The 20,572-nt window shown below is 44.7% G+C and overlaps 1 protein-coding gene across 1 annotated transcript; it reads left to right on the top strand.

The window, feature by feature from the left end:
• Window positions 1-1,440: 1,440 nt before the first annotated feature.
• On the top strand, window positions 1,441-20,138 carry VSTM5 (V-set and transmembrane domain containing 5). Its single transcript, XM_074956684.1, is given in 4 exon segments — window positions 1,441-1,765; window positions 18,015-18,344; window positions 18,436-18,573; window positions 20,031-20,138. Coding segments are annotated over 4 exon segments (837 nt in total). The 3' UTR covers window positions 20,075-20,138.
• The last annotated feature ends 434 nt before the right edge of the window (window positions 20,139-20,572 follow it).

The raw sequence follows: 20,572 nt of genomic DNA, 5'->3' as shown, positions 1-20,572 counted from the left end.
TCCCTAGCAGGGGTGCTGGTACAATTTTTATAGTGGGGGTGCTGAGAGCCATTGAACCAAACTCTAAACCCTGTATATGATGGAAACCTCTTCAAGACAGATGGTGTAGCAGCACCCCTAGTTCCAGCACCTACGATCCCTAGGTACACAGATAATTAACTTTCTTCTCATTCCTGAAGGTGCTTCCTCCAGTTAGGGCTAAGGTCTGCTGCTGTGTGTGTAGGGAAACTTGCACTGCTGTTGTCTACGCTGCATGAGTTCTGTGATCAGATGACTTCAATCTCTAGGGTTGGCAAAGCAAATCTGGTGCCTTCTGTGAGTTTTAAATGCCACAAGGAAAAGAAAATATAAGCAAGAGAACAAAAGAATCCTACTTTTGGCCCAGTTCTACAAACCCTTCCCTCATGTGGGTCATCCCATTGGAGTCAACGGCATGACTTGTGAGAGAAAGGATGGATTATTCTGCCACCCACTGAGGAGTCCCTTACCCCTCAAATAGCCAAAGTGAATAAGGGTGGGAGACTGAGGCCTTAAGTGATTGAGAGTTTTCAGGATCAGGCCCCAAATGTGTATCAAGCTTAATTTCAGTGTGGAAAAACTCATTCTGATCATTGTTACTGTTTGTATTACCATAGCACGTAGGAGGCCTAGTCATAGACCAGAATCCCATTGTGCTAGGTGTTGTATACAGGACAAAAGACAGCCCTCGCCCCAAGGAGCTTACAATCTAAGTAACTCATGAAGCGCTTTCTTATTAACTTCTGGAGAGAGGGAAAACGACGACCCGTGAGTGGTGGAGTGAAAAGCAGTCACTCATTTCTGTGGGGGAAGGTGCACTGGAGGTTGGGTGGTTCTGCTGCACTCTTTGATCATGCATGTCTGGAGGAAACCAGAGATGCTGATGTACAGGCTTGCTCATGTTATTTACATCACCCGTGAGTTCCTGGATATTACAGTAAAACAATCCAGTGTGCCTAGAAATAAAAGGGACAGCAGCCTCACTTGGGATTTGTCTTCTGAGGTTCTCTAAGGGGAGTCTCACCAAAGGGGGTCTGAACCCTGGGCCTAGATGGGGTGGAGGGCAGAGTTAGAGGACATTACACCCCATATAGTCTGTTTCCCTGCCACTGTGATGTATTTCCTCCCAGACAAAGGAACTGGCACAAACTTTTCCCTGATCTAACTCCACTGAAGTCAGCAGAGTTCCACCAGGGATGAATGTGGCCCAGTTCTAAAGTGGTGACGGTGGAATAGTGCATAGTAACGGAGCAGCATTGCTGGCTCCTCTGCAGAACTGCCAATTAGATGCTCATTTCCTGGCTGTATTACAGCATAACTCTGTATAGTAGTTCCTCTTCTCATTGCCGCCCTCAGCCAATTGCATCTTAAATCAATACCAGAGGATCACAGGTTGTGAGCAATGGGAGAAGCCTACTGCTTATGTGTGTGCTTTGTGCGTGGCTGGCAGAACAATCTCAAGCTCCGGCAGAGATAAAGAGTGTGAGAACTGGTTTAGTCAGAGCCTGCAACCAGCTGAACTGGGTCTGCCCTAGGATCAGTGGCAGCAACTCAGGAGAAGGAGAGAGGCCTGATAGCTCTTAGCCAGGCAGCCCTCGGAGCCGGTCATGCTGGCCCAGATACCCTGTTAAATGCAACCCCCGGGGTTTGCTCTTCTCTCTAATGAGACCTCTACAGGGCTGCAGAAGACAAGGCATCATACTGGGGATTGTGACCCTCTGCCTGGCTGCTGGGTGGGCTCTACAGAGTAAGTGTCCTGGATGATTTTAATCTGTTTGCTTTGTGCTCTCCCCAGCTTTCTCTCTCTCTTCCTCACCCTACCTTCTTTTCTCCACCCCCTTTTACTTTTCCCTTTCTCTCCTTCTTTTCCCCTTTCCTTCTCCCCATCTCCTTTTTTCCCATCTCTCTTCCAATCTTTGTTTCTGCTCTCTCTCTCTCTCAGCCCTTTGAGCTGTGTATGAACAATGTAGTTCCTAAGTCTTTGAGAGCAGGGGAATGTTTACATTGTGGTCTTGTGGCATATGCACTTCCAGCCCCTGATGCCAAACTGAACTCAGTGGGTATGTCTACACTGCAGTTAAACACCACAGCTGGCCCATGTGAGCTGACTTGGGCTTGCGGCGCTCAGGCTAAGGGGCTGTTTAATTGCGGTGTAGACATTCGAGCTCAGGCTGGAGGCTGGGCTCTGGGACCCCACAATATGGGAGGGACAGCATGGGGTGTAAGTCTACACAGTGCTTGGCCTTGGAAAAGTAGCTAAGACTGTTCTGGCAGTACTTTTCATTCATGCTACTGGAGTTTGTGTGTTGTGGGGAATCTACTTTGCTGCTCTTTGCCCTGACAATGTTAATAGTTGGAGACATATAGCCCCAGTTTCTGTTCCCTACTCCTTCCGCGGAAGTAAGAAAGCAGATGAGCATTCAGCATTGGGTGAGCTTCAACTCCCAGGCAGGATGAGAGCACATGGATTTAGTAGTGACCCAGCAAAGCTGGAAACCAGGTGTAATTCCCACCCCTGGCTGAGAAAGAGGAGGCTTCTACTAATCATATTTTTCTCCTTTATTTTTAAACACAAGAGGAAACAAGAACATTTAGTGCAAACAAACTGTACTTAGGACAAAGGGCCAGAGCAAAATTGAGAAATATGGCAGTGCAGTCAGCAAAAAGCTAAAGTAAGACTTAACTCAAAAACACAAAACACCCCGAGTATATTAAAGATGGTGAGCCAAGCTCATCCCTGGTGTTGTACAGTCAGTGGAATTAAACTAGGTATGTATTTGACCTGGTGTTTCCTGTGTTACTTCCAAGGAGAGGGTTAATAGAAGCAGCCACGACAAGCAGAGAGGGTATTCATATTGGAGTCAGGAGTGCCTGCCTCTGATAATGACTTGTTGTGCAACTCTGTGCAAGTCACTTCACTTAACAGTCCTTCTGTTTACATCTTTATAAAGATTAAATTCCATACCTTCAGCTACAGTAGGATACAGAAGGGGAGTGATGTAGCCATTAGCCCTTTGGTAATTTTACTAACAGTCAATAACATTTTATTTCAAAGCTTTCTCCTCTTCATGAATAACTTCATAGCTGCCAGCTTTTCTCCAAACACATACGCGATCAGAATGCTGTAAACTCAGTTTATGTAGCCATGTTAAGGTCCAGTATATGGTGCATTAGTTTCAATTTTGAACCTCTGCAGGTTGAATAACTTGTAGTCCAGGATTTATAGTCTGCAGGAGATGGAGATCCCATTGTACGAGCAATGGTGTCTTCCTGTCAGTTCAGTCTATTCATATTTCTGCGTTAAAGGGATTTTTAGTTATTCCTTGCAGCTCAGCACATGTACACACAGAGTCATCTTGCAGTCATTCACAAGAAAATGGATTACGGTTTGATATTTGCTTTCAAGGCTGGCTGTTTGGATTGGGCAGGTTCAAGAGATCCAAACTGATTGCATGCTAAAATATATCTATATGTTTACTTTTCAGATTGCCAGACTTTATGTATGTTAGACAAAGATTTTAAAATGTTTGCAGTTTATTTTCTGGCAGAAAATTCTGCCGGAAAATGCATTCTGTGAAAGGAATACAATTACCATGTTCAGAACAATACCATGCATTTATCAAAGCAAGTCACTTTAAAGAGCAAGGTAAAAGGAATACACTTGCCATGCACACACCAACACATAGACCAAAGAACAGCAAAGCCCCTTTAAATAAACACCTGATATGGGGAATTAATCTTTTTAAACAATTTTGAATTGTCGCCAGAACAATTAATTTAACCTAATTTTCACAGCTCCTATTTAATTTTTCACAAGTGAAAAGTGAAATTGACCAATGTGCAAAAGACCTACGAGGAGGGCCTATGCGAGGAGAACCCTGTGCAGCCACAGCAAATATGGCTTTACCCTGAAAAATTACATTGTAACACTGGCATTGAGGGATTCCATGTTTATCATTTCTTGATGATTCCAGATCAAATGTGTTCAGTAAACAAATACAAAGATGGGGTTTTATCCCTAGTGCCGATCTTACAAACCTGTGATGTGAGAATTAAACTGTTTTTTCCATCTTGCAACTCCACCAGTAATAACAATTCTGCAGGTTAGATGCTGTGCTGCTGTAGTGAAGGCTGATAGACCTCACAGCTGTAACTGAGAGTGGAGGGTGCTGGCAATTTATCCCATTTATTTTCTTAGGTTGGGAGGGGAAATTGAATTTTGAAAGTACAATTTTTCCATTGAGAATTTTATTCTTTTTGTGTTTGCCTTTGCTGAAATCAAATTTGTGAACTCTCCACAAAACTCCAAACACAGTCCTAAATGATCTTTTCTGTGGAGGTCATTTACACTCACTGGAAGGTACCTTTATGCTGCCATAGTGGCATAAAGTGGCCCTAGTGTACCTGAGAGTCAGGCTTTCTGTGTTTTCAAGGGTGCAAATATTTGCAAATTTATATTTTTTTCAATTGAGCACAGCAAGAAGGGCCATGAAAAGAATTTAAAGGAGAGGTGCTCGCCAACAGCTCCCCCAAACAAGAAGATGTTCTAGTAACAACACAAAACAACCCTTCAGTAGTGAAACTTACCCTTCACTCTTCCAGGTGTTTTGGGTCAATAACTGAGGATTTCAGTCTTCAAGCATCCTTCACCAGCACAATTTTTGTTAATTATTTGCCTACTGAAAGTTCATATTTCAGCTTTTTCATCCAAATCTGCTTGCAAAAAAAGTGCATGCACAATTGTTGTGCTTACCCATGCAAGTTACAGAGTAACAGCCGTGTTAGTCTGTATTCGCAAAAAGAAAAGGAGTACTTGTGGCACCTTAGAGACTAACCAATTTATTTGAGCATAAGCTTTCGTGAGCTACAGCTCACTTCATCGGATGCATACATTCAACAGGCCTATTACACGCATAACTGGACAAGGTGTGTGTGTACAGCTCCCTGATTTGATCACGCAATCCTGGTAACTGTGTGTGCAAGTTAGGTGTGCTTTTGGATTCACCATTGTCCTTGAAAATCAGGGAGAATTTATTACATGTGAATTACAACTCTGACAAATAACTGGACTGCCTTTATGTAGTTTATACATTGCTGTTGTCTCAAATGATTGACTACACTTTATAACAGTGGTTTATAACCAATCTGATAGCAGTGCTTCTGTAGTCCTGAAAACATTGCGGGTCAATTGCTAAGTGACTGTGCACTTAAACCCATGACAGTACATGCTTTTTTGGCCCAGGCAATTAACTTACACAGCAGGTTACCCCAGCAGTGGTAGATAATTTTTCTATTAAATGCAAGATTTTAGAGTAAAGTCCTTCCTGACAAACATGGAAAATATATATTTATTTGTATTGTTGTTTGTTCCATGGCATGAAGTAAATGGTTCAGTTTTTATAAAATTATATTTATATTCACAGTGTATCTGACCATTCCAGTTATACCAGTTGGTAGAATTGGCGTGTCTGAAGGACACACAAAAATAGGATTCTGATATTTGTAACTGGGACAGGGCTTTGGAAATTTCAAGTGTGTCCTCCAGATTTTTAGTCTCAAGAGTCCAGCAAGTATGTTGTAACATGTCACAATGTAAGGTACTGACTTTGGGTAGGATGGGGAAGGGCTAATGTTGCCCGCAGAGAGTGTAGTGTATAGGAATTGGGTTAGTATCCCTTTACATATTTTGTGAGCACTCTAGTGGCCCTCATTGTATTCTGTGTCTCAGAAACCACCACAACCCTGCCAGAACAGCAGTGCGTATATGTAGCTAGGCCTTGCATGTTTGATATATTTAGAGAACACAGTTCCTTGGATCCCCCTGTGCCCAGGGGGTTCCTTCATGTTATGTTTATTGATAAAGAGCAAGAGACATAACAGAGAGGATAAGGGACTTGCCACTATGATAAATGGGTGACTGCTGTTAAGCTCAGTTGGTGGAGCTGTGTGTTTTGGGAACCGAAGAAACAGAGTTGTAGTTCGGGGTGAGTGGGTAATCGTGTCTGTTTAAAAAGCTTGTTCTTGGAATCTCCTGTGGTTAGTTACTCTTGTGCACATCTCTCTGTATCTAAGGACAGGTGCTTTATAAATGCAGATAGGTGATAGACACTGTTTGGAGTTTCAGCCAAAGAAAATGTTATTCTTTATATACTTTATTCAGACTTTAGTAATAAAAAGATGTCCATCCAATGCTCCGGACAGATATGCAATGCTTAAAAATTACACAATAACAAACAGGATCAATGAAGAGAAAAATAAGTCTCAGGCAAAGGAGGGACTTGAATGTGGTCTTCTACATCGCAAGTGAGTGCCACAAGCCTACGCTATTTGGGAGGGGTGGAGGTGCAATTGCTGTCACTCTCTCCCCAATGCAGAATAGGATTTTTTAATTTTTTTTTAAATCTCATAGGATGGGAAAACTGTTTCCCTCTCAGCTTTAGTCACAGTATCTCTTTGTAAGTTATCATAGTCTGACTGTACTAACGGAGTCAGAACTGCATTCTGACAGCATCCTGTTGAATTGCCATTGCACTGAGAACACTGACGCCGATGTTATAATGAAACTATTTTTAATGTGCAGTAATTTCCCCATGTTATTGTTTACAAGGAACAACTTCAGGACAGTACTTTTCAGTGGTCTGTAGAATGCTGTTCGGAGAGCCGCAAAGCTGTTCGGCACAAGAGTAAAGCATCTATCAGTCTTTGGTAGGGACATCTGCTGCTCGCTGTAACCCAGTCCAAGTCTATTTTAGGATTTCCATAAGATTTTTTTTAATCTCACCCATCATGTTAAAGTGAGCTGATTTTCAGCTTGTTTCCTCATATTACTTTTCATATAAACAAGTTACACAGAGTCTAGCTATGAGAGAGGAAGGATGGCCCAGTGGTTATGGCACCAGCCTGAGACATGGCAGACCCCGATACAACTCCCTGCTCTATCACTGGCTTCCTATCTGTCTCATTTAGTTTCTCAGTTCCCCATCTGTACAATGGGGATATTAGCACTGCCCCCCCTCACAGAGGTGGTGTGAGCATAAGCGCATTAAGGATCATGAAGGGCTCAGAGTCCTCAGTAGGGTGACCAGATGTCCCAATTTTATAGGGACAGTCCCATTTTTGGGTCTTTTTCTTATATAAGCCTCTATTACCCTCCACCCCCGTCCTGATTTTTCACACTTGCTGTCTGGTCACCCTATTCCTCAGTGATGGGGCCCATGTAAGTACCACAGATAGCTGCCTCGAGGGCTGTGAAGGGTGGCATCCACAAGAGGGGCTCTAGCTTAGGAAGCATTCCGCTGTGTGAAAAAGTTTCAGAGCCCTGGCTCTGCAGGATATATTTTCTGTATGACAACACTACACATATTAAACAGCTGAAGACACTACACACAGACGTCTGGATCAAAGCTCACCATTGCTAGGAAATATATAACAGCCCCCTCTATCTTACTCCTTGATCTGTATTCCTCTGTTGACACATTCAGTTTTATTACAGCTTGAGGCAAGAGACAAATTTGCAATACTGCCGAGCAAGTGCTATATATTGGCATGATATTCCTGTGGAAATAGGTTTTGCTTCTGCAACAATTCCAAACAAATCCAACATTAAATAGAGTTAATATCATTCATCATGTTGCATTCTTTCACTTTGCTTGTGAAAGTAAAACATATTGCCGTAGAACTGTAATTGCAAACATTTCTTCTTTCTTATAAGTATTACTGGCAGGTCCAGATTAAAGAATTTGGGGACCCTATGCACTATGGAAATTGCCTTCCTCTTCCTTAAACTAGACGGACCATGTGATATACAAGACAATTGCCTCTCTAGGCACAACTTCTGTGTGCTGCCCGCCTGCCCCCTTCAGCTCCCTAGAACAGAGGTTCTCAGCTGGGGGGGTGCTCCCCCTTAGGGGCAGCATCTGACTTTCTGGTGGGGCATGGCAAGCCTTCTGATAGTTTAGTGGTTATGGCAGAAGGGAACGGGTCCAGCCCCGGTCACAATGTCACTCATTCAGGTTTGGCCCAGCCACCTCTCCATCATGAGAGGCAGCAGGGCCAAATCTGAGTGAGTGATGTTGCAGCCTGGCACGTTTCAGTGGGATCGCAGCACCACACAGGTTTGGGGGGTGGGGTTTTTCTGTGGTCAATGGCCCCCGTGATGAGGGACCTGTGCAAGGGCACCGAATGCATGTTGGTTAATCCGGGCCTGATTATTGACATGTTTTTAAAATGTAGGCCAATATTTTGAAAAGTGACTAGTAATTTGGGGTGCCTGATTTGAGATAATTAATTAGCTGTAAGGAAGGTAAGTGCATAAGTGCCCTAGATAGCTTTTAAAATCTCAGTCTCTATCTGTTTAGCCATTTGGGCTCTGCAGTGTCAGCCACAGATTGTTTACTTCTAACAGAATTGACAAAGCTTGGCCCCACTGAAAGTAATGAGAGCTACGGTTACCATATTTCAGGTTCCCAAAACGAGGACAGTGGGAGGGGGGAATGGCGGGGTACAGTTGGCAGTGCAGGAGGGGGTACCTGTGGTGGGGGTACTCACTGGAGGTGGGGGTACTCACCGGAGTGGGGGGCAGTGTTGCTCCCTGTCGGTGGCAGGGCAGCTGGCACAAGGCCAGGATGCAGCGACAGCCAATGGTCAGAGCCTCCCTGCGGGACCCCCTTCCCAGCACTGCGAGGGGGGGGCAGGATCTGGACCCTTTGGCTTGCAGGGGAATGGCCCAATCAGCTGCGGATGCAGGGGAGGCACCAGTTGAGAAGTGGAACAATCAGGGCTCTTTCTGATCTGCAAACACTCCAGCTATTGTTTATTTGAAAACCCCTCTCAGACAGAGAAAGCAAGCTCAAAAAAGAGGTTCTGTCCTGAAACCCGACGTAAATAAGAGCATCACACACACGCTGCCCTGGTAGAGTTCCCTCTCTGGCTGGGCACTCCCCAGGCTGCTGTGTTTGAGGCCTACTTCCCTGGGCCCCCTGTGCTTTGCAAGTCTCATGTGTCTGAACAGAGTACAGGCACTGCTCCTTGCTGGGGTCTTTAGATACACTCTCTGGGTGCAGATCCCCTGTCTCACACCCACTACTGAGAGCTGAGACCACCCAGTTTAACTGCCTAGCCCTCAGGACTGATGCTGACCCCTCAAAGTCCCCTGTAATTTAAGCACACCTGTTACCAGAGTTCTACCTTATGGGTACTCAGGTTTATAGTTTAATTGTTCAGGACATGTGACAGTGAAAGCCAACAGACAGACTTTGCATCAGATTCCAGACACAATTACTCTTTACTTAAATAGCACAAGAAATATACAAATCTAGACAAAATAATAAAGACCTGTATATGTAACCCACACACCTCCTGAATGTGATGGGCTGTCCCATATAGTGGCACCGAGACCACTTAGAGAGAGAAAAATGAGTCTGCTCTACAGCCTTAGCTAACAGCCAGTTGGCTTTTAGCTCATGCTGTAGAGGCTCATGCACTAAACTCCAGAGCTCCCTGGTTCGATCCTGCCCACTGATGACCGGGGTCTGTAGGCGTTACATATGCATTTACCTGTCTCAATTTCCTCACCACTCTGGAGAGTTTACTGGGCTTAAGACAGAGTCCTCTGAGGAATTGAGGTTCCCTGTCTTAGAATCATAGAATCATAGAATATCAGGGTTGGAAGGGACCCCAGAAGGTCATCTAGTCCAACCCCCTGCTCGAAGCAGGACCAATTCCCAGTTAAATCATCCCAGCCAGGGCTTTGTCAAGCCTGACCTTAAAAACCTCTAAGGAAGGAGATTCTACCACCTCCCTAGGTAACGCATTCCAGTGTTTCACCACCCTCTTAGTGAAAAAGTTTTTCCTAATATCCAATCTAAACCTCCCCCATTGCAACTTGAGACCATTACTCCTCGTTCTGTCATCTGCTACCATTGAGAACAGTCTAGAGCCATCCTCTTTGGAACCCCCTTTCAGGTAGTTGAAAGCAGCTATCAAATCCCCCCTCATTCTTCTCTTCTGCAGACTAAACAATCCCAGCTCCCTCAGCCTCTCCTCATAAGTCATGTGCTCTAGACCCCTAATCATTTTTGTTGCCCTTCGCTGGACTCTCTCCAATTTATCCACATCCTTCTTGTAGTGTGGGGCCCAAAACTGGACACAGTACTCCAGATGAGGCCTCACCAGTGTCGAATAGAGGGGAACGATCACGTCCCTCGATCTGCTTGCTATGCCCCTACTTATACATCCCAAAATGCCATTGGCCTTCTTGGCAACAAGGGCACACTGTTGACTCATATCCAGCTTCTCGTCCACTGTCACCCCTAGGTCCTTTTCTGCAGAACTGCTGCCTAGCCATTCGGTCCCTAGTCTGTAGCGGTGCATTGGATTCTTCCATCCTAAGTGCAGGACCCTGCACTTATCCTTATTGAACCTCATCAGATTTCTTTTGGCCCAATCCTCCAATTTGTCTAGGTCCTTCTGTATCCTATCCCTCCCCTCCAGCGTATCTACCACTCCTCCCAGTTTAGTATCATCCGCAAATTTGCTGAGAGTGCAATCCACACCATCCTCCAGATAATTTATGAAGATATTGAACAAAACCGGCCCCAGGACCGACCCCTGGGGCACTCCACTTGACACCGGCTGCCAACTAGACATGGAGCCATTGATCACTACCCGTTGAGCCCGACAATCTAGCCAGCTTTCTACCCACCTTATAGTGCATTCATCCAGCCCATACTTCCTTAACTTGCTGACAAGAATACTGTGGGAGACCGTGTCAAAAGCTTTGCTAAAGTCAAGAAACAATACATCCACTGCTTTCCCTTCATCTACAGAAGCCTTGCACATGTCTTGCACATGGCTTCTCTGGAGAACTGTGAGTTCCTTACCCACTCTGCTCCAAGCAGCTTGTTTCCTTTCACCTTGGCTGTCCACAGTTAAACAGAATCCGCTTCCCACAAAAACATCCCCAACTCCTCCCCTCCCCTGCCCAAAGCTTCCCTTTCCCCAAGAGGTTATGAGACACATTTTCTCAGTGCCCTTTTTCCTTCTACAATACTTGCTTTCACTGCTGTTGGAACTTGTTGGAAATTCACCACGCTCATAAATCCCACACATGCTGCCATCAAATATGTCACAGTTCCCAAGGTAATTGCACCTCTGACCCCTCTGTGGCCTCCTTAAGGACATCCCACTTAGATCTTGGGCCTCCAGCCCTTTCTCAGAGCGGGATCCTGCAGTCTGCTTCCTCCAGACTGGGACTTAGGCTGCAGAATCTTTTAATTTACTATGATTATCTCAGCAGGTCTGACTTTAGTTCAGCACCTGCAGTCCTGTTCTCTCAGAGGCAATAACAGGGTTAACCAGTGACCAGCCAGCTTTCCTAAAGCAAAGTATCAGTTATTCAGAACAAAAGCATTACAGAGAAAACATATCTTTAAAAACAACAAAGACTATAGACTATAACAGGGTTCAAAAAAGAACTAGATACATTCATGGAGGACAAGTCCATCAATGGCTACTATCCAGGATGGGCAGAGATGGTGTCCCTAGCCTCCGTTTGCTAGAAGCTGGGAATGGGCAATGGATGGGGATGGATCACTTGATAATTACTTATTCTGTTCATTCCCTCTGAAGCATCTGGCATTGGCCACTGCCAGAAGACAGGATACTGGGCTAGTTGGACCTTTGGTCTGACCCAGTATGGCCACTCTTATGTTCTTAACAAATTGAATATTTGCAGACTTACCAGGCAGACATCCATCATCCATATAGGGACTCTGGTAGGATTAAGTACTTCAGGGTCTGCCTTCCTTGGTCACAGTCTCAGGTCCATTCTTGGATTGAGGGTGAGCAGTATCGCCGAACCCAAAGGTTCAAAAGTCATGACTCAGACTCCCTCAGAATCATAAGATAGGTCCAAAAATCATTAGATAGATAGATAGATAGATAGATAGTGGTGGGTTTTTTGGTGTTTTGATTTTTAAACTCCCCCTGCCCATCCCCAGTGTGTGTCACCAAATCTCCCAAAGTAACACGTGTGATGATTTTAGCCTCTGTTGCAGAGCTCTCAGCCCCCACATCAGCCCATCCCCTTCCCAGCAATGAATTCTTCCCCCAGTCTCCAAACCAGTCCTGCCCCCCACCCTACCCGCATTACAGCCCCACCTCTGCTCCTCCTGGGGTTCTTCACCCACCTCTCCCAGACCCGGGGGATGCTGCAGCAGGGTCCCTCTCCCCCTTCCAAGTGGTGGGGCAGCTCCAGGGGGGGCTCATCACCCCCCTTTGTCCCTTTCTGGGCTGGATGCTGCAGGGAGGCAGAGGCAGGGAGCAGTGGCGCTGTCCTGCCCCTGTTGCTCACAGGACGGGAGGAGGGAGCCAGCTGAGCTGTTGGGCTCTTTCTGTTCCCTCCTCCCCTCCCTTTCTGTGAGAATGACTTCAGGTTACTATGGAGAGAGAGAGAGAAAGAGCTCTTCCTATGGCAGCTCTGGTTGGTCACTCAACCCCAGGAGGTGGGAAAGCAAGGCAGACAGCCAATCAGAGGGGATTTCCCCTCAGGCAGGGCTCAAACAAATAAATTCACTGTAGGTCTGGAGATTCTGGCCTCATGGCCAGAGCAGTGTCAGCCCCAGCCAAAATCCCATCATTCATGAAAAAATGTTGAGAGTTAGCAACACTGGGCGAGCGACCCCCTGCCCCACATCAAGGAGGTCTTGTGTGGCAGACCTCTCTACAGTATCTAGACCAGTCTATACTATCGCCCCCAGGGTGACACGTCCTCAGACTTGTTACCTGCGTTAGGAATTTGATTAATTACTCCCCCAATGACTTTAATTCCTTCAGGAAACCCGATAACTCCTCCACTGAGCCAGGGATATAGTCACTAGCTTGCCCATAATAATACATATAACAGTTATCAAGTTGATACACTAGTTTTTAAATATGCCATGTGTCCATAGCATCAGTCAGAGAGAGTTTTGCGATTGACTTGGATGGGACCTTGTGTGGCTCATAAGGATTCTAATCTCAGCCACTGTGCTAGTCTATGATCTGTTCTCTAAAGAAATAGCTAGTAAACTGTTTCAGAATGAGACAACCAAGAGGCACATGGTAGATAAAATGTGTAAGCAGAAACCCACATATGTGTAAGGTATGAGCTAAACACTGAAGGTGTTTGCCAGGAGAGTGTATGTGAAAACCCCACCCACTGGCAGATATTCACCCATGCCTACCAAAACAAACAGCCTTTTACATTATAGCGTTAGTTACAAAGGTTTATAGCCACACCTAGTTTTTCCAGTTATAAGTGAGAACTGTTAAAGATGTCAAGGAGCCAACACAGTAGATAATCAAGTTGACTCCGCACCTCTGATCCAGAAAATTCAGGAGATTGTCATTCAGGCCTGGTCTACACTACAAAGTTAGGTCAATATAAGCTGCCTTGCATTGACCTAGTTGTTCATGTATCTACACTTAATTTGTCTCCTACCAGTCAGTGTAAGTACCCCATTACAGCGATGCAGTAACACAACCTCCCTGAGTGGTGTTGAGCCATGAGTGATGTACTGAGGTTGATGCAGTGAGAATGTAGACACTGCATTACTTATGTTGACCCTAACAGTCCTCTAGCAGCTATCCCACAATGCCTGACACTGACCACTCCGGTCACAATTGTGAACTCCATTGCCCAGGGGTCATGGAGACTGGAAACCCCCTCGTCCCCCGCTTTAAATCCCCACAAGTTTTTGCAATGCCTTTTCCTGATTGTCCAGCTTGGCGAGCACATCTAGCAGATCTCCTTTGTTGTGTGCAACTGCCCAACTGACCATGCCGGCTACACTCTCCAGATGTGCTCTAGCTTGGAGTAGATAGGAGATATTGGATCTCCTGCGCCTGTGGGGAGAAGAGGCTCCGCAAGCACAGATATGGACAGGCTGTAGAAACATGGACATCTATGAGCAGATTGCATGGGGGATGCAGGAGAAGGGGTACAACAGGGACCAGCACTCGTGCTGCATGAAAGCAAAGGAACTGCATCAGGCGTATCAGAAGGCCAGGGAGGCCAACAGTCAATCTGGTACCAAGCCACAAACCTGCTGCTTTTACAGAGAGCTGCATGCCATACATGGGAGAGACCCCACTACCACCCCACAGACCACCACAGATACCTCCAAGGAGGCTGAGCCACAGGCCACTGGGGTGAACAGCAAGGATGAGGAGGAAGTGGAGGAGGCCTGGCTGATTGCATTGCTCCCAAGGGGTTGGAGTGATTCCCGGGATCTGTGTGTGTTGGGGCACTAGGGAGTGGGTGGTTCTGTGTGGGGTGTTGGGCAGTTGTGGTGGGGCTATGGGGGGTGTTGGGCAGCGGTGTTGGTGTGCAAGGCACTGTGCCTTTATGGTGGGGGAATTTGTGTGTGGGGGGTGCTGGGCATAACGGGTACGGGGGGCACTGGGCATAGGGATGTTGGTGAAGTTTCCTTGGTGATCCACCAGTTCTTGCAAAGCCACAGAAAAGTAGCTCTTTCTGTTGTACTCTGTGACAAGGTGGTCTGGTACTAAAATAGGGACATATGTGGCATCTATTGCTCCCATGCAGTTCAGGAACCCCATTGCCGCAAATCCATCCACTCTGTCCTGCACAATGCCGAGAGTCACAGTCCTGCATTGCAGCGGATGATTAATGGGTCCTGCACACTTGCATGACAACAGCAGCCACAGTGGATTTTTCAAAATGATTTTGCATTGACCAGTAGCAATCTGGCATTGCCAATTTCCACAGCATGATCGCCACTCACTTCTCCACTGTCTGTGCAGCTCTCATTTTGGTGTCCTTGTGCTGGACGGTTGGAATGAACCCAGCACCCAGATCCAGGAATGTAGCCTTGCACATCTGTAAGTTCTGCAGCCACTGTTCGTCATCCCACCCCTGCGTTATGATGTGATCCCACAAGTCAGTCCTCATTTCTTGGGCCCAGAAGTGGCACTCCACTGTCTGCAGCTGCTATGTGAACACTACCAACAACCTTGAATTGGTTCTTGCTCTGTCTTACAGCAATCCGTCCTCCAAGAAATCGTCATGTTCCACACTGATTCCGGTCTTCTTATGGCTCTGCAAATACTGGTGGATTGTGCATCCTGTGCTTTCAATGCTTATGACAATAGTACAGAGCTGCACAGGCTCCATGCTTCAGTCAGAGATGGCAGACACAAAGAGGGCTCTGCAGGTTCCTGAGATATTTTAAAAAGCACAAAAATTACAGATATAGATGACACTATGGGATGGAGACAGTTGCACATTGAGAAGTTGGCCCTTTGCGCCCAGTCACCCTTGAGCTACTCTTTCTGCTCCACCAAGCATTGCCAAATTTCCCAAAAGACAGTGAGCTGGATGGTTGCAGGTTGCACACTAGGATACCTAACCATGGTCCTCTGACACAAGCACTCCTGGGGACTACACACAGCGCCACCACAAGTACGCATGCACAAAAGCAATATACGACCTGCGGCGGCTTTATGCTGATATAAGTTGCATCGACCAAAGTTCGCAGTGTAGACGTGGCCTCAGTCCTTTTCAAACAAATGGGAATCGAGACTGAAGTGCTGGAAAATGCAGCCTAAGACTACCAAGCAGATCATAATTACAGAGCTGATCCCCAAAGATGAGAATATTCTCATGAGTAAGTGATACTCACTGGCAAGTAAGGGCTGCACAACCAGACTCTTAGCGGGCTCCAGACAATATATACGTTTTAAACACCAGAGAGAAACTCTTATTGTCTGAGGCCTTTGGGTGGAAAGTTTTAAAAGTGCTGGTTACAGCAATCGAAGGTCATTGTTACTGGATGTAGAAAATAGAGAGGGAACCAAACTATTACAGTAGGTGACCTAGACCCATCCTTGGCCAGTGCAGGATTGTTCCCTAGAGTAGTACAATTACTTGTGCACTGTCCCATCTTGGTTTAAATGCCCTCCTGCCCTCTGACCATTTTTGTTGCTTTTCTCTGAATTCTCTCCAGTTAGTCAATAATAAGGCGCCCGCTACCCTCTCTGTAATATGATACCTTTGTCTCTGCTGCCCAAAATTGCATTGGCCTTTTGTTGCTTGCTATATCACATTACAATCACACAGTATCAGCCCAAAGTCATTGTTAGGCAGTGCTGTCTTCAGGTTTCTCCATTCAATTGAATGTCTGCTTTTTGGATTATTTCTCTCCTCCCCTACCCCGATCTCTCAGCTTCCTTCCTCCCCTCCCCCCCAAAATCCACAGTATCCAGATCCCATAGCCAAAGCCACAACACCCATATTCATGTGATAAGTGGACAATGACCTGAAATGGGATTCAGTGTTGTGTGGTGCAATCTGTAAACAGTAGGAAAATCCACAGGTGGTTTTCTTTGATAGAAGAATTTTCCCTAACTATTGCTGAGGATGGATTTTAACTGCAGTTCCATTGGCAGGTAGCCGTTGCTTTTTCTATAATCAAATTGGTCTGCTAAATCTCTTCTAAATCGTTTTAAAATTGTAGCAGTATAGCACATAAGCATATATATCTCTTTGCCAAACTCCAGAAGAAGGAAATTCGAGCTGGAAAGGGAAGGAGACAACGTGTTTGCTGATTGTTTTTCTCTGGCAATTGGGAGAGAGAAGAGGAGAAATTGAAATTCACCTGAAATGGCTGCTTTTAAACTTAATCAGTTGCGTGAGCATCTGATTTTTAAGAGGAAGCTGCATCTCTGCTGTATCAACCAGGCAAGGTACTAACAAGCTTCAACAGGACTTTATTTTCAAAGTGGAAACCTCTTTACCAAGCTGCTGCTGCACCCTCTGTTCTCTCTCCCAGCCCCTCAGCTCCTCCCCCTCCTTCCTGTTTCCTGTCCTTTCAGACTCCCAGCAGCCAGTGCTCCCAATTCTAATAATTACAAGTAACTTCTAAACACCACAATCTCCCCACAACAGCACCCATCCCTAAACCAAGGGAAAATTGAAGCTTTTTGTTTGCGTAATTGTTTTCTCTTAGTCCTCAGGAGAAGCAGAGCCATCTAGCTATTGCACATTGAAAAGTCTATAGATTCATAGTTCCCAAACTGTGGTCAGCAAAGAACTTACTGACGTTGCAAAAAAGAGCTGGCTGGTCATCTGGTGATGCCTCATCTTCCTCATTTCCAGCTGCTAAACTGTATGAAAAGAAGTTTAAAATACATGAACCTAAGATTACTTTTGCATGTCTGCATTTTCTCTAGTTGCCACTGGGATGTGATTGTCATCACGGATGTAATGAGAGGTCATACATGAAACAATCTGTGTATTAAGGTGTGGTGCAAACTCTGAAAAGCCTGAAAACTCCTGATTCTGTGTTTATGGAGAGGAAGGGTGGTTCAGGGTTAGAGTGCTAGACTTGGGACAATCAAGTTCAGTTTTTTTCTTTACCACAGACTTCCTTTGTGACCTTGGGTTAGTCACTTAGTCTTTCAGTTCCCTCTCTGTAAAGTGGAATTATTACACTTACGTACCTCAAAGGGATGTTGTGAGGATAAATACATGAAAAAATTGTGAGACAGTCTGATACTACCGTGATGGGACCACATAAGTTCCTAAGACAGATAAACTGAAAACAAACCAGGAAGCAAAAATAACAGTTTCTTAAAGTAAATAGTGATTTTGGCTTCCCAACCTGAGACACCTTAAAGGGGCCCAGTTTTCAGAGAATGCTGAGCATCCACCCTTAGACACCACCAAGGTGTCTCCAGTTGGGCACCCAAAGACTGAAGCACATAAAATCACTAGTCACTTAGGAAAATCTGTACCTCTCTTCCCTCTACCTTAAAGGAGGAATGCTACAGTATTGTTTTAAGCCTGGCATTAGCCTGAAATCTGATCTGTTCCTGACCATTAGCCACTGTCATGCTGATCACTCTAATATAATGTATGAACTGCCCTCACTATAAGTCATGCTTGCTGTAGTACTGCATCAGCACTCACTGCCCAACCCTCCCTTGTTTTTCAGCCCAAGGAGGAGTATCTTTACTAGTCCCGCAACCCAACATAAACGCCACCGTGGCACAAAATATTCTCCTCTCTGTTGAATATTCTTGCAAAGGCATAGTCTCCATTGAGTGGAAGCATGTGTCGAGTTGGGGCACCAACAAAATTGTGGAGTGGAAACTGGGGAGTTATACTAACATATCCAAAAGTTACAAGGACCGAGTGAATACTTATGAAAATGGCTCTATACAGCTTCTGAATGTAGGCGTGAGAGATGCTGGCTATTATGTTGTCACCATAACAGAAGAGTTGGGAACCAACATCTACGGCACCATCGTATTAACTGTCTATGGTATGAACTAATCAGTAGTTCTTTTATTCTACCATTTAAATGTATATGTGCTCATGACCAACTTCATAATGTTATGTTTTTCCCCCCTTAGAGATTATCTATGAAGATTTACATTTTGTAGCTGTCTTCTTTGCATTTCTCACTGCTGTGTCTGCAGTTTTAGTCTGCTGCATGTGGTTCTGTAATAAATCTGTGCATCTATTCCAGAATAAGAGAGACAAGCTTAAAGGTAATTTTCTGAGGGTGGACATCATCATGTAATGAGATTTCCATGCCTAAATTATGAACATTTGTTCACTTGTGATTTGGTCCTGGGAGGTGCTGAGCATCGATACCTCCCACTGACTTCAATGAGAGTTACTGATCCTCAAGATCAAGCCTCTAATGTAGGCCAGTGAAGACTGCTCGCTATTGTTAAAGGTCCTACTTATAATTAGACTTTTTTTAAAAAAAACACTAGGAAATGTACTGTCAGGAACAACTCTGAATTGCAACGTTTCAGGCAACTTTTGTACTGGCTGAGTAACAAGCCAAGATGATACCAGATTATGCTACAGAGAATATGCTTCCTTCTGTACCTAGGTCCTACCCAACCCTTCACTAGTTTGAGGCCCTCAACCATCTTCCTTCTCAGGGCAGACCTTCCAGTGGCTTTTTCCTGTTGGTAAAAAGTTGGTATTTTTGCCTATCTGGGTACAATTTAAATTTTTTAATTGTGACCAAGCAGGAAAAATAGACCTTTTACCACACAAATAAAGAAAGTTTAAGTTCTGAGGCAGTGTGGTCCAAATCATCTTTTTTTTTAACTCTGCTGAAGTCAATGAGTTATAGAAGGGATAAATTTGGTCCAGTAGGTCTCTTTCATCTCTTACTTCTATGCTTGTAAGACCCCAAAAGGTTTTCATACATACACAACGTATTTCTGTAACTGCTGTTGCAGCTGAAAACTCTTTCATTATGTGCACTAAATATACATTGCCATGGTTTACCTAAGATGAACATTTACTCAGCCTCTTAGGGGACTGCCATTTTGTACAACATACTCCCCTGTGGGCACAGATGCAGAAAATAGGATATTTGACTCAACAGCAAACAAAATTTGTTGTATCAGACCCACCCAATGATCCATCAGCTTCAGGACCTCACCCAGGGGAATGGTCTAAATAGAGCTCAGTTCTGAGATTCCATCCCTTCCCCCATCTTCCATCAAGGCATTTGCAACCTAATGCTATTTTTGCTGTGAGTCCTGATTTAAGGAGTTTGTTCAGAGAAGGTCCACCCGCTCTGAAACCAGCCAGTGCAGGCGTTCTGCCAGAGCCAGAGCTTTGTAAACGTCAGAGTAAAGTGCAACCCTTATCTGGCTGGCCAAATTTGGAGATGACAGTGTATAGTCAGCCAGAGCAGGTTATGGTATCTTAGTGGTCTTCTCTTTGAAGAAACCAGTATTGTTTATGTTTTTAAACATGGTGAGGGGCAGTGTATGTGGTTAACTGAAATATTTTTAAATGCCTTTTACTAAATTTAAAAAATAATATACAATCCCAGAGTAATCATATCTGAGCAAGTTTGTACTAATGACAAAAGGTTCAGAGCAGCTCTGATATTAATATTAGGTGGATTGTTAATTTTGGAATGTTGGTCTTCTAATTGATTTTCAGACCAATACATTTCTTTTTTTATTTGCAGAAAGAACAGCTGAAGAGATTGAACTGCAAACCATTGAGTGTTAGCCAAGAACATTTCATAACAAATAACATTTCTACCTCAAGCAAAAATAATGATAAAGGAAAGGGGGGGAACCCACAAAAGGTAAAGTTTTTATACAATCTTTTTTTAACATGACTGATATAGAAACTTCCTGACTTGCAAATAAGACGAACGTCAATTGGAGATGGAATCAGAGCTGTATGTATGGAGCCTCTTGCAACTGTGAAGATTTCAGTTTTACCATTTACACTGGACAAGGTCAAAGTGAACAGACTGCTTTCTTTGTTGAGCATGGGGACTATTTATGGTCTATATAATAAGATCTATAGCCTGTATCTCTCTCAAAAAAACAAACCGATCATACTACTTTGGCTACGTAATACTGGGAAATATAAAGAGGACTTGGTTAGGGTCTTAACAGACATTTGTTGTGCTAATAAGTATCCCAGCTAGTGCAAGTTTCCCATCACAAATAGGCAGCAGACTAGACCTCAGCATTCTTTCACATGTCGTAATTATGC

This window comes from Natator depressus, chromosome 1, assembly GCF_965152275.1.
Source record: "Natator depressus isolate rNatDep1 chromosome 1, rNatDep2.hap1, whole genome shotgun sequence".
Lineage (NCBI taxonomy): Eukaryota > Metazoa > Chordata > Testudines > Cheloniidae > Natator > Natator depressus.
This window is presented reverse-complemented; position numbering and strand designations above follow the sequence as displayed.